The 17,371-nt window shown below is 28.8% G+C and overlaps 1 protein-coding gene across 1 annotated transcript; it reads left to right on the plus strand.

The window, feature by feature from the left end:
- The first annotated feature begins 1,015 nt into the window (after positions 1 to 1,015).
- On the plus strand, positions 1,016 to 17,179 carry LOC145190671 (piRNA biogenesis protein EXD1-like). The gene is made up of 12 exons (XM_090078529.1): positions 1,016 to 1,193; positions 1,490 to 1,564; positions 1,799 to 1,832; positions 3,854 to 4,047; positions 4,139 to 4,233; positions 4,564 to 4,749; positions 8,207 to 8,287; positions 8,414 to 8,460; positions 10,477 to 10,564; positions 11,278 to 11,340; positions 14,094 to 14,216; positions 16,081 to 17,179. Exons 1-12 carry the CDS (start codon positions 1,082 to 1,084, stop codon positions 17,074 to 17,076), a joined length of 2,094 nt encoding a protein of 697 aa, XP_089934655.1. The 5' UTR covers positions 1,016 to 1,081; the 3' UTR covers positions 17,077 to 17,179.
- The last annotated feature ends 192 nt before the right edge of the window (positions 17,180 to 17,371 follow it).

Here is a 17,371-nt window from a genome sequence, read left to right on the forward strand (position 1 = left end):
GAGGTGTGATTTACGTTCGCGATTAAACGAAGTTGCGTCAGCCTAATCGTAAACGAGGAAAATTAAAAATCTCCCAAAATCTTTATTCGGTTCGTAATTTACGACCTTACGACCATCTCTTTCTAATTGTACTGTGGAATATATTGAGATATTGATAATAAAATTTATTTTTTGAAATGAAAAAGGTAACGAATTCAGAGCTAGAGACAGATGATGAAGGCTCCAGTAAAGGAGCAATTGCTACACTAAGCACCTCTCTTATTTCTTAGCAACAGAGAGCGAGAGCGAACAGATGACTCCAGCCAGGAAACAGCTTAAACAATGTGATGAGAATTATTTACTAAAATTTATTTTGTAAAAATTTATTATTATTATCATTATTATTATTATTATTTTCATTATTATTTTTGTTTGTTTTTTTAAATCAGACTACTTTGCCTCGGGATAAATACATAATGGATACTTATTTTCCTCATTTTAAACGAATATCTTTCAATAAAATTAAAAATTAAGGGGGTTTAGAAGGTGGTGTTGCGAAAGTGCACCTGCGCCGACAGTATTGCATCTCGAATAATTAACGCTTGGTTGCTCAAAAATTCTAAAGAAATCGTTTTAAGTTTTAAACATTTTAAAAAATTTTTAAAAATTTAAAAAAAGTGCGCTGCGGTTTAAATACTCGCTTCCCTTGTTTGTTTTTGTTCATTTTTCATGAATCCCATCTAAGCGAATGTAATTTTTTAATGCTTAAATAAAACTAAATTTCTTTCCAAGAAATTTATCCCGGCCGTAACTTCCGTATAAACAATGAAGTTATTTTTTGTAAAATAAAATATGCTGTACTTCGCTTTTAAAGTCCATATGTTTAGGATTTAAATTTATAAGCCTTGGTTTTCTTACTAGTTTATTATTTTTTTGTTGTGGCTGTGTTACTCATTTTGTGTTAGTATTTAAAAAGAAATACGCATTTAAATATGATTTATTAGGAATAAAAAATTAATATGAGAACTGTCGTAAAAACTAACATCTTTTTTCGTTTTTAACAGAATCATATTTAACTTAATGTCTATGTAAAAAAATAAAAATGGATAAACATGTGGGATCATTACTAAAAATCACTACAACTAACGGTGAAGTTTACCAAGGAATAGTTCAAAATATTGTGGTTGATGAGAAAAAAGTTGTATTAAAAAAAGGTTTTCATTTTTAGTTTTACATTAAAATTGCAGCTAATAAGTTTTTGAAAAGGAAATTCTTAAGTCTTTAATTTGAAGCACAAGTTATATTGTTTCTTAACCATAACTGTTTTAACAAAATAATTTAACTAATTTACTTATCTATTTAATACTTTTTTTAGTTTTAAAACTAGAATGTCAAATTTTAACATACTTATCAAGATATATATTCTCTAGTGAAAAAGTTTAGTTTGACATATTATGTATAGAATTTCAAAAGAGCTTTCCCATTTACTCTAACGCTTTACTGTTTTTAGTGAAAAATTGCCAGACTGGAGAAGTTCAGGAAAGAGAAGTGCATATGTTTGGTGATCAAATAGCCAATTTAGAAAGTATACAAGTATTTGAATATTTCCTTTTGTGCATTTTGCTTTATAACATAATATATTTTTGAGATGACCATTGTTCTCCTTTTGGGAAAACAGCCCTCCTTTTAAGTTCTGAAAAGATTTGAATATGGCTGTTATAATAGTGCCAATTACTATAAATATATAATTTTATCTTTCCTTTATTTTTATAACTATTAAATACAATACATTTTAAGCTCTTTCTTTATTGTGTTAAAGTTCTTCAGAGTCCTGTACAAGAAGGAACTGAAAGGTGTGTTTGTAACTTTATGTTGTTTTTATAAAAAACTGATTTTGTAGTTAATTAAATATTGAACATTAATAAACAAAAAAATGACTAAATAATGCAAGTCATTTGTTCAAAAGACAATCATGTTATTGGCATTTGGTTGTGCTGAAAATATCAATACCAAAACCATTAGAAGTAAAAAAAATCATTAAAGTATTAAATTTCAGTGATTTATAATTTCCTATGGTTTAATTTGTTGATGAGACACACTTTTATGTTGAACATTAAGAGTATGCGTCTCAAAATAAATCTATTTCAAACCCAATACCATGACAAGCTTGATTTGGTTTTGAAATGTTTCGATACGTATCAAGGCCTTAGTGTTTTTGTAATTTGTCAATAGTTTCAAGATAAACAAGACTTTATAAGATATTTCAAGACTATAATTAAATGTAATGAGGCTTAAATGTTTATAGTTCCCTGTTTTTTGTTAACAAGCTAATCTATTTGTATTAAAATGGTGAGATATTAAGATTATATAAAGATTTCTTTTGGAGATGTGCATGCTATTGTTTAAAAGCTGTTGCTTTAACAACAGCTTTTAAAAAATAGCATGCACATCTCCAAAAGAAATCTTTATATAGATGTGATGATGTTTTTAAATCTTTATATAGATGTGGTTTATATAGATTGTGGTAATGTTCCTTAATTACAATACTAGTAAAAAATTGATTTAAAAAAATCTTGTTATTTCTTAAGCACATTATTTCATTAGATTTTTCAAAGTTGGACTTGTTTGATTCATGCCTTTTTAAGACAAGACCAAAATGGTCTAGTGTCACTCAGTCTTGTCTTACTAAGTCTTGCTAAAAAATACTATATATAAAAATGAATTCACACTAGATATAATGTAAATTTACTCCTACTAAATTTGAAAATATTTTCTGATTTGCTGACAAATGACTAGATTTGATTAAAAAATGAGGTTACATAAATAAAAAATAAAAATCTATTATTAAGTGGGGTTATTCTCTTAGTTTTTAGCTTTTGATTAATTATTTCAATATTTATTAAAAAATAGTTTGTTAATTTAACTGTGTGTTGCTGATATCAGTTGATATTTTACCACTAAGTAAAGTGGGAATTAATTGGTTGAACATAGAAAAGGCAAACTGTTTAAATAATCATTAATGTTAGAATTGATTCAGCAGAATACCTTTTTTTATATAATAAAAGTTGTAAATTAAAGTCCTGCAATAATTCAGTTGCTGAAGTCGTCTTTAAAAACATCATAATGGTTAGATTTTTATACTTAAGAGAGAAAGTTATATTAGGGTTGAAGTTGTACTACTGTGCTGTAAATTATTAATTGCAGGCTGTTTATTAAAGTTTTTTACTTGTTTTTGCTTTTTCTTACTTAAAAATCCAATGGTTCAACATCTTATAAATTATGCTGGATTATCTAACTACAACCTTGATTATGTACTAAGTTTTTTACAATAATATTTCAATTGTTAAACTTAAAGCTGCCAGCTTAATGAAAAATAAAATATTTCATCAAATATAAATTTGTACTTAATTGTTAGCTAAACCAACTTGATTTTAAAATTTAATTGCAATTTAATAAAAAATTACTGGATGCTTAAAATGAAATTTTAAGATCAGGTGTTATTTAGTCTATTACTTATAAAGTCACTTTTCAATTTGTTAACTATAATGCAAAATTAATCTTGAAATTTTCATGTAGCAACATGAAAATTTCAAGGTTAATTTTTGATTTTTTATTTGAAACATGTTTAAAATAAAAATATCATAAAATGATTTTAGTTTTGCTTATGAAAGAGCTTTTATTAGTTTAACAAAATATCTGTTTATAGGTCAGTGGAGTAGTAGGTCAGTAGAGTAGTAGGTTGAACAAATTCAGTTTTTTTAATGAAGGTACTTCGAAAAGTATTAGTTCTTATACTAACTATATTAACTATATGAAAATTATAAACTTTTAACATTTTTATATGAATATGTAAATACCATAAAGTTCTTTTTAGGCAAAAACCTGTAAAAGGTGACTCAAAAACAGAAAAGTTGTATAATAAGGGGAGTCATGAAAAAAAGTTTGGAAAAAGTTTTCCAAGCAAAAATCAGAAAAAGACTGATGACTCCATAAAAAAAGACAATTTGCTTGACCCCAGTGATACTGGATCTTCTCTTACTCAGCTTGATCATATCAATCCATCAGCCTGTATGTTTTTTTTCTTTATTATTTGAATGTTAATCTTTTTGACTTTTTTTAAAGAGATTTTTGAAAAAAGTGATTTGTTGTTTATATTTAGATCTTAGTGGTTATGATAGGACACAAAGACCCAAACTTAATGAGCCACCATTAGCAGTACTCCTTGATTCTTTAAATAATGAGTTTGATAAAGCAGTAAGTTAAAGGTTAATTAGTAGATTAACCTTTTTTCTTGTAAACAAAAATATGTAGAAGCTTTTTTTAATGCCATAATTTGCAATGGGCATGACAACAATGCAAAATATTTAAAAATGAAATTCCAAAGAAAAAAATGATTTTTCAGTGAATTAAAAACAACTCATAAATTTTTAAGTAAAAAAGATCAATTAAAATAAAAACATGTTAAAAACATAGCAGATTGATTGTCTTAGATTTAAAATATTGTAATAAATGTTTGTAGTAATAAACTTACTAAGTTTTTTTGCTTGAAAATATTTTATTACATAAATTTTACTGTAAATTTAGGTTGAAAGTTTGAAAAAACAAAAAGTTTTGTCACTTATTGCAGAAGGTCAAGCTGTTAATCGATTTGGACAAATTTCTTTGCTAACAGTGGCCAGTAGAGGAATGGTTTATTTGCTTGATTTGGAATCATTTGGAAGTTTTCCTTGTGCTTTTAAAGATTTAATTGAAGATGCTAATATCTTGAAGGTAAATGGATTTTTTAAGTAACCAGAATTTAACACCAGTTTTATTATAGATAAGTTTTTTAATTTTTTAAGTGGTCACAAAAAAATAAGTCCATATATTTTTTTTTATTCCCCTTTTTTTTTCCTCATTAATATGATAAAGACAAGAAGTTTAAAACTTCTTGTCTTTATCATATTAATGAGGAGAACACTTCTCTATAATTGATGATGTTGAAGTTTTGCTCATTTTCTGTACTTAGGGTTTTAGCAAGTACATTTAAATACATACCTGAAAATTCATTAAAAAGTAAAATAGGCACAAGTTTTCTTTTTTTTTTTTTTTAATTTAGATACCTTGTTTTTAATTTAGTGTGGGATCATGATAATTTTCTAATTATCTTGCTTTATTAATTTTTGGAGACATAATCAGTTTTTAATTATAACAATTGTAGTAGTTATAATTGAAATACATTTAAAGTAGTTGAGAGTTGTGAATAATAACAAATTATTATTCTTAAATCATTCTTTAAGTATATTTAATGAACAACCAAAATCAGTAATTTCAACAAAAATCGTTCAGTGCTGAATTTTACAAAAATAATAGGAAGGAAGCTAATTGTGGATACTTTTTAATGTGACAGTGATTCCAAATGCACAACTTACTGTAATGTGAAATCTTGCGGGTTGGATTTTCATTTCACTAAAGAACTTGGCACCCACAGCTTACTAAAAAATATCATGTAACAAAAAAAGCTTTATGCACAACTACCATCCTAAAATGTCCTAAAATGTCCTAAAATGCCCTAAAATGTGCCAACTTCAGATCAACTTAAGTTTTTTACAAGTAAATAAAGAACAATACCCTTATTTGACATCAGATCAAAGTAGCAAAGGGCTGAAATGTTACAATCCTCAATTTCTGACTGGTTTGACAATAGCTCAAAAATGAATTCAATCTCAGAAAAAGGTCTGAAGTTTCATATGTTTATGTTTGAAATGATTGTCCTCTACTTACAGCTTTAGTCAGTCATAAATAATCCAGGATTTTTATGCCAACATGCAGTTTTTATTCAAAAGTTTGACATTGGAAGTGAAAAATACTACCGCAGCATGCTCAATCCAGCCTATGAAAAAATTGAGCTTGCAATTAAAAATATGCTTAACAAAAAAATGCTAAAACAGTTCACATCTGTCTTGATGCTTGGTCATTCTTACATGATTGGTACTTGGGCACAATGGAGAGTGCACTCCATTTCAGATAAATGGAAGTAGATTTAGTTCTGTCTTTCATGTTCTAAGTTTGATGAAAGACATTCTGCTTAAAACATTTTTCAGAGATTTGACAATGGTACACAAGAGTCAAGCTAAAAGACAAGACTACAGGCTGCTTAAAAGACAATATGGCAAATATAAAAGCAGATTTCAAAGAACCAGAGTGTACTTACATATCTGCTGGGTGTTTGAATCACTCTGGAGTGTTATAAGCTTCATAAAAATATGTCAAAAGCTTTGCACTCTTGGTTCTCATTTAAACTTCTTTTTTTCTGAGCTCTACAAACAATAAGAAATTCACATAAAACAGGCTCAGGCTTAAAAAATGCTGTTTCAACATGCTGGAATTCAACTTATTACATGTTTGAAAGAACGCTGTACTTAAAATCTGTAATTAATACAACACTGCTCACCTTTCTTCAAGTGGCATTAAAATCTCTGTAAAGAGTTGGAACCTGCAATACTTCTTGATCCAGGTTTAAAAGCACTTCTTTAGATCTCAAGAAGCCTTTCATGTGGCTAAAAAATAAGTCTTTTTGGAACTAAACAGTTTGTATTAAAGCAAACATAAAAACCCTGTGTTGATAACTACTTTTGTTGAGAACACTGAATTTTCTTTAATGATGCAAATTGTCATTGCACAGTCATCCAACTTCCAAGTTAGAAAAGGAAATTTTAAATCTAGAAAACTCAAAAAACAAGTCTTTATTATGAATTTCATTATGAAGAGAAAACAAGATTAAAAAAAATTTTGGCTTGACAAAAATAGCAAAGAGATTCATTACACCAACACTAATATCTTCAGAAGTTGTTATTAACTGGTGGAGACATTCTTTCAGTGATAAAAAGCAGATTTTAGCTAGAAAGCGTGAGAAATATTTTCTTCTGCAGAAAAAATCTTTTAATTATTAATACAAATGTTAAAATGTCCAAATATGTTTTATTTTTTATTAGGTTGTGTTACATACTGATCATTTAAATGTATGAAAAATAGTAATTTCATTTTTTTCTGGCATTAATTTGGTGACCATAAATCATTTACAGATTTTTAGCATTCTTTTTCAAGTTTTGGTCTATTTCAAATTTCAGTTTCACTTCAGTTTTAGTTCATTGGGTATAATTTCAGGGTATTGGTTACAGTTTTGCTGAACTGAAATTTTGGTTTCAGCTAAAGTTTTGATTTTGGTTGTTCACTAATTTCTTTATCAGTTAGTGTAATGTTCTTTATTTTCTATGAAAAGTTTTTTAAGTTGTCTATACTGATAGATCATACTTAAAATATATAATGAGGTTTTGAGAAGATTTGAATGATAAAAAGCAATGAATTGGCTTCAAAATAAAACGAGGTAAGAATGGAGTTTTAGCACTAGAGAATTAATAAAAAGACATTTAATAAAAATTGCATTAGAAAATCACTGAAATCTTGTAAAAAGACAGGTGTCATCCAGCATCTGAATATCCCAAGAAACTACTAACAGAGTTTAATAGATTCAAGAAGTGTAAAGAGAGGGCCATGAAATGGTGGCTGCAATTTATTTTTAATAATAAATAATTTTGAAGTAATGACATGCTGATTGCTCAAAATGAATAGTGGCAAGTTCAACAAGATGGACTCCTACATATACAACTAGCATGGACAAAGCATGGATGGAAGAAAATGAAATAAGTGTAAACCTTTGTGCCAGTTTGAGTGGACAAATGTAAATCTTCAGTCTACTTTTTATTGTTGCGTCTATTTTGGTTTATCATAGTTTTATACTGTTTTATTTTATTTTTCTCTTTAAAAATTTGTAAAAAAAAGTTTTTTTTTAAATTAATTCATCATTTTATTGGTTCTCGTTTTATGGTATTTTGAATTGACTCTAATTTAAAAAAAATCCTAAAATATTTTTGAAAGAATTCTGAAAAATTCTACTTTAATTTTAATACTCATTTAAACAAAAGTAAAGATTTTTTATTAACTTTAAAAATTTGTTGCAAATACTATGCACTACTTTGTACTGTAAATATTACTGGGCATTAATGGAAACCTTTTTGATCATCAAACATTTTTTTCATGTAGTTATTGATGAATGACCATATGTTCTTGTATACCTTTTGTAAATATTCTGTAAGGGTTTGAAAAAAGTTGATGAATATTAACAATTCTATTTAATGTAATTGTTATATTGTTATTAATTGTAGTTAGAGTTGATATTTATTTTCAGGTTGTTCATGATGTACGCATGACAAGTGACTGTCTTTATCATATATATGGTATATCTCCCAGAAATGTATTTGATACTCAGGTAATTTTTTATGTTTTTTTGTATTTTTTTTTTAATGCTAGTTTTTAAAATTGTAATCTACTTCTGCTTGGTTTTAAATGTTTTGTTACTTGATTTAAATGTTTTGTAACACATTTTATGTAACAGGTTGCTGATGCATTTGTTAAGAAACAAACGCTGGGAGAGTTTCCAATGTAAGTCTTTCTATTTGTTTTACAATGACCAACATTTGCTGTGAAAATAGGAATTAATAATATGCTTGCAGCAACTGCATAAAACTGGATAAAGTTGTTCAGTTTTATGCAAATACAAAAAGTATTTTACTATGCACAATCATGTGAGAAATGTGCTGTTTAAATGTGAAATTATTTAAAGAATATTCTCAGATATTTGTTCAAGAACATTTTTTTTTTGAAATTTTTTCAACTAAATTTTAAAGCCCGATTGTAGAATAATAAATAAAGCAGCTTGGTTCCAAGGGTAATGATTTTTTATAAACCTTACATTTGGGGTTTTGTTTTGAGATGGATGTGACCTTTGACCTTTACTACTTTACTTTGACTATTAGAGCTGATTCTTCTTAATCTTCATAAAATTTATTTTTATTCTATAAGAAGAATGTTGTAGCTGAAGAAGATTCGCTTGATAAGTTTAGCTTTACAGCTAAATTAGAGGATAAATGGTTACCAGAGCCTAACAACTTCTACCCTTTCCTTTACTTACTTTAATGTGAATAAACAAGAACCACTGTCTCATCTATGTTGACTTATTTTTGTTGATCTAAATGTTTGTTGGATTCATATAACTAAATGTATGTTGGGTTCATATAACTAAATGTTTGTTGGGTTCATATAACTAAATGTTTGTTGGGTTCATATAACTAAATGTTTGTTGGGTTCATATCAATCAGCTGATCAAAAATCATTTTATATCCAGGTAAAACAACAGGACTTCTTTCATAATTGTTGAAATTGTAGAAGAAGCTATAAGATCATCTGGGAACTTTTCGCCATTTCTTTCTTAAGTCTTCTAAAATTCTAAAGTTCTTTCTAAAATTAGAATTAAAGTATATGTTTAAGAATAAAATTTAAATGGATGTTTTTTTAATCAAAATTTTAGTTAAAAATGACTTTATTGGGCAAAGAGCTTTGATTGATTCTGAAATTTAACTCAATCTGTTAAGAACTTTGACAGCTGACATTGCCATATAATCTCATCAAAGCTGTGTTCTTCTGATGGTCTGCACCAAACTGTTAGTTATTTTTAAAATGACAACAGCCACTTTATATTTACTGTGGCATCATGTGTGCAGACTCCTTGTACTGTTAGTAACTCCTTAGTTATCACAAACTTATGAGTCCAATAGAGTCTACATTCTGTAGTATACAAAACAATCTGATAGTTTGTGTAACAATTTATGAAAGTTTTACTGGTAAAGAGATTTTTAGAAGTCTTTATAAGCCTCCTGTGCTTATTTAGAAAGCATTCTGAACTTCCAGATCTAAGTACATCAACAATAAGACCTAGTTAAGTTTTGAACTTCTCCAGTATAGCCTTTTTTAGTAGTTACAAATATTTTGAAACTGCATTACATGTTTTCTACTTCAAATTTTTGCTTTGGTGAGGAGTTGCATTGAATAAGATATCAGCTATTTTCTTTATTAACTCAAACCAGACAGAGCAACAGTCTATTGGTAATGATGTTTGTGGTTCATCCTAATATCTTTTTTAGTTCTCCCTTGGCTTCAGACAATTCTTGTTGCACAATACACAAGAACCTTAGTTGCATTTAATGCACAACAATCAAACTCTTTTGTATTGTAGAGTAAGATCCAAAACATCTCTGGTTTTGGTGACTTTAGAATATCAGAAGTCACCAAACCTAGAGAAACTTTATTATCAACAAAAATCAAGTATCTGAATGATTGTCAATCAGAACAAGTATTAAAAACTTTTAGGTCTTTGTCAATAGCTATTATCTGGTGTATATACACTTTATATATAATGTGATGTATACTTATTATCTAATGTGTGTATATATTTGTTATTTGGTTTATATATATTGACCTCTGTGTCAATTTATTGTGACTTTGTGATGCTCTAGATGCCAACTCTTAGTATTTATTTGTATTTTTATTTTTAATTTTTTTGTTTGAATTTTATTTTTGAAATACATTTTCAGTCTCCTTTTAAGTAAAGATATAATTTAGTGAGGTGGCATCGCTTGCTGAGTGTGTGGAAACTTACCTTGGTGTTCAGCCATGTATGTTTGAAATTGAGAGGTTAAATATAATAAAGGTAATAATAATTTGCTTCTGTGTTGTGGAGACAGGTACACAGTTGAACAAAAAACTGAAATACTTTACAATTTTTTAATAGAGAGTGCTTTTACATTAAATATAGATTAACCCTTTACAATTTTTTAATTAGAGAGTGCTTTTACATTAAATATAGATTAACCCTTTCATGCCGAAGGCGCACATATGTGCGCCTCGGATATTTTATATTTATATTTTTGTTATTTATTTATACATAAATAACAATATATATATAAAGTTTTTTACTTTCTTAATTAATTTTTTGGATTCTAAATTTTCCCTGCTTTCCAATGATTTATACTTTGTTTTACTTATTTTGTAAGGAAACCCATCTATTTAAGTGTTTACGTCGCATATTATTGCGCTTTTTAAATCGCCTAAATAAATTCCGGTACGAAAGGGTTAAGGTATATTAGATATGAATAAATAGTTTTGTATGTGAAATAAAACTGTTATATTTTTATATACTAGGCTTTAAAACAATGTAAGAAAGTTGTTCAAATGTGCTTTATTCAGGCCTAACATAAAAACATTTTGTTTTTGAACATAAAGTTTTATGAAAACTTTTTTAGAGTTATTATCTAAGTTGTTTTATCAAAGGTTTTCAAAAATTCTATTTTTTTTTTATCAAAACCCAGTTTTCATTCATATTTTGTAGTATTCATTGTTAAAAATGTTAACACTGCTGTTTAGAAATCAAAAAATATTTGGAAACAACGACCATTTCAGAAAGACATCCTTTCTGTTTGTGCAGAGGTAATTTTTATTTGTGGCTTTATATTCAGTATGGAAAAAGGTTTTCACAGTCTTAAAGAATATTTATTAAATACATAATACAAATACAATCATGTCAATCACCAAAGTAATTGTTGTTTAAGTCAACCACTTTCTTTTATCCATATGATAATTTTCATCCATCCATATGATTAATAAAATATTTGGCATGTTCAAAAAATCTTAGGAATTTGCAAATATTTTTTATGTAGTATTAGTATAAGGAAGTGTGTTATTTCCATTTATGTTATTTCCCCTTATGACATCTTTTTTCAACAGTCATACAAACCTGAACCACTGCAGGGCTGCCTCTTTAATTTCTTTTACACATGTATAATCATAAAACAGGTGGGTGTTTCAGTTTTGACAAAGCAATTAAATTTTTTTTGGAAAAAAAAATTCACTTATAGTTTTAAAAAAGCATTGAAATATTTTGTGAAATAATGTTTTTCAAGTATTAATCTTACTAAAAATGCATGAATTTGATTTTTGGGGTACAGTAAAGTTTGAATTTAACCTAACTTACTACTATGAAGTACCTTTGAACTTTTTTACAATAATTACATCAGAGCTCAATTTAAAACCAAAAACCACTAGCCTAGATTTAAACATTAGAATTTTTAAATGTTGAATATTTATTAGCCTATGCTATAGCCACATCTTAAAAGAAAAAACAATAAAAAATTAAGTACCAATAAAAAGGCATCTCACAATAAAAAAGTAGTTTAACACAGAACAAATTTTATTATCAATTTTGTAATTTTGTAACGATAAAATAGTAAAACTTTATATGCATTGACTTTGTTACACGTTTTACAGAAACTTCAAAAAGTGTTATGCAAAAAAATTATCTGACCACAAGCTGAAAATGAAGAAAAACTCCCAAAATGTAGAACAGAATGATCCAGAATGACAGTCTACTGTCGAATCAATCTAAAGAATTTTTGGTTTTAGTGTCCAAATCTAAGTCTGAATCCAAGTTTGTGTCCGAGTCTGAGACACAAAGATTCTTGGGGAGCTTTTAGCAAAGCTAAAAGTTGAAGTGAAAGTGACTTTCTTGCTTTCTACCTAACAGTCTAACTCAAACTTGTGTCCTAAATGTCAGGATCACTAATGTCCATCAGTCTGTGAAAAATATTCTGAAGTCACAAGTATTGTTGCTCCTGCCTCATTTTACTGATTTATTTGCACTGGTAAATTTTTGGTCCACTTTTGGATGCTTTGGAGATGCAACTTTGACAGGAGAGTCCTCTACAAGCTGGTTGAAGCTCTAATGAATCACTGGGGGAAGGAGAAAACATGGTCCAAGAACTTTGAACATGTCTTGCAAGCAAAGAGTTGATCTAGATTACAGCACTCTTTGTATCTCTTGGTTGCATGGGCTAAAAATGACTTAATTTTTTCAGCAAGTTCACTTAAAGCCTCGGTTTTATCTGCAATTTCTTCAACCGAGTTCAGCTTGGTGAAAATTTACTACTGACGGACTAGTTGCTGGTGTTTCATGTCTGTGAAAACAAACTTACTGTCCTTCATTACTAAACACACTTCCATGTATTCAAAGCCTTGAAGGTGATTCTCATTTTGCGAGTTTGAGTCAGCCATCTTGCTACTCTAAAAAATAAAGTTAGGATCAGATTAGGTCTTAAAGGTCGGTTTAGTTAAATTTTTGATCAACATAAGAACAAGTGGTAGACTGAAAATGCCGAAGACTTCCAGGATAAAAATTTCAAAGAAAAGATCATAAATACAGTTTTACTAGTTTTAAAAGGCAACCAAAATTTGACAACTTTTTACTGGCATCAAGAGCAATTTTTAGGTTGAAAATCTACTTTCAGACTCCTGCTCAAATCCTTAATGTTATGCATAGTTGCCAAATGTGTCGAGGTTCAAAGTTTCAAGGAACAAAAAATGCAGAAAAACGGTCCGAAATGGTTGAATCTTTTTTTTTGAAAAGTGGTACGATGAAAAATCAATTTTTTGAATCAAAAATATTTGAGTTCTTTAGAACTTTTTCAAACAATTTCAGAGTGTTGGGAATTAGAAAGTGTTTGTTTTTGTGGTACATTTTTTAAGTGCCTGTTAGGAGGTCTTTATTTTGCTTTCTTAAATGAAAAGCCATTCCACAGGTATCTAAAGTAATCAAAATAAACTTACAAGTTTGTTTAAAAGAGTTTTGTCCAAATAATTTGATCTTTACTTAAAATTGTTTAAGAGAAATTAAAATATTCTTTTTACCAGGTTACGTCCTTTGATTCAGTGAACTTAATTAAGCATTGATTTACAGCAAAATTCAGCTAGTTTTGATTGCAGAAAAAATCAGCTAGTTTACTGTCCTTCATATTTTTAAAAATGAAAAACATACCCTTAAGTTTGTGGAATTTGGTCTGGAACTGAACTTTCAACAATTTAATTTTGTTCTATTTTTCCGCAAAAAATAGCGTTTCTGATCATTGTGAAGTCGTTCTGCAATGGTTCAGATCACTACCAGCTGATCCATTTGAAGTGGAACTAAAACGTTTGAAAGAATATTATAAAGATGTCATACGGTGCGATGGAAATTACATTTTCATGGAAATAACACCCTTTCTTATGTTATTATTTTGTAATAAAAAATATTGGTTAATTCATAAGAATTTTTGAACATGTAAAATATGTTATAACCTACAAGAACTACAAGTCTTTTGAAGTTCTTGGTGGTTTTGATATATTTTTCCAGAAAACTTTCACTTATTCAGGCATGTATGTATTTGCGAGAGCTTCGTTCCGTCATGATGGAAAAGTTACTAGCGGAATACTTATGTGGTGTTGATATATATCTGGAAGTTGGACGAAATATGACCGATAATCAAATAAAACTGGTAATTTTTGCGTGTCTATGTTTACATACATACGTACATCAGAGAAGTTAGTATCCGAACAAAACATGTTATTGTGAAAAATAAATTTTGTCAGGTTATTTCAGAAAAACCTGACAAAGTTTATTTTTGATAAATACTTTTATAAAATTATTCTAAAAGCAAATTTAATCACTATTTTATATAGCAAAAAATTAATCAACAGAAATTAAGTTGCGTCGCTAAAATTTAACGACTCCCAAAGGAGTGTTAAAACTTCAACGAAAAATAATTATCCGAACATGTTGTTTTGTAAACGAAGTTTTAAAATTGATTATTAAAAAAAGTTTTAAATCAATAGTTTTAGAAATATTGTTGTTTTACAGCGAGTAATTTTTAATAATTGACTGATATTTTTTTTAAATTCATTTGATTTACCATTGATATCATCAAGTATGGGAGTTAAAATCAAGGAATGGTCCCAAGCTCAGCGCAATTTGGTTATTGACTTGTTCAAGCAAGGGAAAACATTTAGGTCGATAAATAAAGCGACTGGAATGGCCTTAGGAACCATCAGCGATCTGATTAAAAAGTATAATATGTTGGATATGTGCAAAATCAGCCAAGATTTTGCACATATCCAACATATTATACGGAGCTAAGCGTAAAACAACATCAAGAATAGATCGACAAATTGTTAAGATGGTGCAAAAAAAACCGCTTTTTATCAGCACCAAAAGTGTCAAGCCTCCTTGAGAAAGATTTTGGGTTACAAGTGAGCCTATGTACTATTCGAAATCGATTGAAGAAAGTGGATTCAAAGCAAGAGTTCCACGCAAGAAACCATTCCTTTCAAAAATCCATCGAAAACGAAGACTTGCATTTGCTAAAAAAATTGTAAATTTGCCGGTATCATTCTGGAGGAAAGATTTGTGGACGGACGAGTCAAAATTTTCTCTTGTGAAATCCGATGGAGCTCAAAAAGATGGAGACAAAAAAGGTGAAGCATTCACACTCAGTTGTATTCGAGGCACAGTAAAATTTAGTTGAGGCAGTGTTATGGTATGGGGATCGATGGCTTGGAACGGAACAGGAAAACTGGAGTTTATTGATGGAATTATGGACTCTTAGGTTTATGTTAACATTCTCAATAAAAATCTTCCGGCTTCAACTAAAAAACTGCGATTAGGAAAACGTTTTATATTCCAACAAGACAATGACCCTAATCATACGTCAAAGAAAGTGAGAGTTTTTTTATCCAAAAACAAATTGAGTTACTTGAATGGCCAGCGCAAAGTCCAGATCTCAATCCTATTGAACATCTCTGGGCTATTCTGGATAAAAAATGTGGCACATGATGTCTAAAAAGAAAAGAAGAGCTAAAGATCATGCTCCAAGAAGATTGGGCTGATATCGACTCAGATACGACAAAGAAATTAGTTGAATTGATGCCATGTCGACTTGCAGAAGTCATAAAAGCTAAAGGCGGTCCAACTCGGAGAAGCCTTAATCTTTAAAATTTTGTTCGGATACTTACTTAATGCTAAAAAATTGCATAGTTTAAATGTATCTTAATTTTTTATCAATTAAATATTATTGATATGTTTTTTTTTTGCATATTGAATTCGTAATAAAATTTTCCTTCAGAATAATCTTTTCTTTTTTTTTTTTATTAAAGTTATTTTTTTCTGAAATAACCTGACAAAGTTTATTTTCCATAATAAAATGTTTTGTTCGGATACTTATTTCTCTAACTGTATATACATATACATACATACATGTGTGTATATTTTTACATAGAGTATATACTTTTTTTTTATTAAGTTTTATGTGTTATTATGTTTTGGTGTTAAGTTGTAATTGAGAGTTTTAATGTTTTCCATACTAGATAAATTCTAAACAATTACCTCGCGAATTTTCTCGTATTTCTAACTTAAAACAGAATCGTGCCAACCGTTTTAAGAATGGAAAACAGCACTACGAAAAAATGTTTACCGATAAATCAAGAAGCGATTGGGATGCCGGTGTAAATTTTCATAAAAAATACCATGAAAAGCATGGCTCTATTGTTGAATGCCTGGATAGCAAAAGTGTACCTTTGATTGATTGCTCGAAACCAATTCTAAAGAAGAAAGATGAAGGAAATAGCTCGGAAAAAATCGAAACCCTCAATGGTGTTAGAGATGTTTATAACCGACATGAATCAAACATTGCATTCAACTCATCAGTTAGTTTGGGAACCTCGAAAAAAGATAATTGTGAAGCTTCTAGTGACGGAAGTTCTAATGATTGGTCATCAGTTTTTCCATCTGCGAAGTCCAAAAATTGGCGAGGAAATCCAAAAACATTCCACGATGATTATGTAATGTCAACATCTTCAGGCTCTGACGATGGGGTGTATTTTGTTTCTTCTAATCTTGATAAACCTTTAAATGAAACACACCTTAGTAATAAAATATCAGATTCAGAAAAACTCACGTCGTGTAATTTATTTCAAGCTGGTGAAAGTAGAAATAATCATATCGAAATTATGGCTCAAAAACCTAATATTACAGGCTCTACAAAACTGCCGGCAGACAAGTTTGTTTCGGATTTTAAAAACATGGAGTTGAGAAACAATACTACACCTCCATTTAGTAACGAAGAAGTGAAGACTTCGATTGTACAGAAATCTTATGGGCGCGGTCGATATTTAAATTTAATGTCAGAATTTTTTGAAAAAAACCCTGTGGGGATTACGCAGCGGGCATTTGGCGAAAAAGAAGCATTTGACTTTCCTTCTGATGAAGAAATATTAGAGACACCTCATGTTATACCTATGGTTGCTAATTTGCCTCTTCTATCTCAAAGTGTCAGTGTGCTTAAAAAAACAAAGTCTACTTAATTTATCTACTTCGAATTATACTAAAGACTCACTTCAAAAGGTTGGGGTTTTTTTGCTTTGTAAAGTTTAGATTAATGGTATAAAGATATAATTGATATTCGAAGTTCGAAGTTTCATCCAATGTTTACAATTAATTTTATAAAACACGTAAACAGGAAAAAATCACTTTTTTGTGTTTCTTGTTTTTCAGTATTTTAAACATAAGAGAGTTTTGTATTTTTATGGTTTTTAGAGTCAGTAGCGGGGAGGGGGTATGGACTGACTATTTTGTCTTTTAACGGTTAATTTTTTTCAC

This window comes from Hydra viridissima, unplaced genomic scaffold, assembly GCF_058129835.1.
Source record: "Hydra viridissima isolate aposymbiotic clone 2 unplaced genomic scaffold, HvirCarnegie_v1 scaffold_2, whole genome shotgun sequence".
NCBI lineage: Eukaryota > Metazoa > Cnidaria > Hydrozoa > Anthoathecata > Hydridae > Hydra > Hydra viridissima.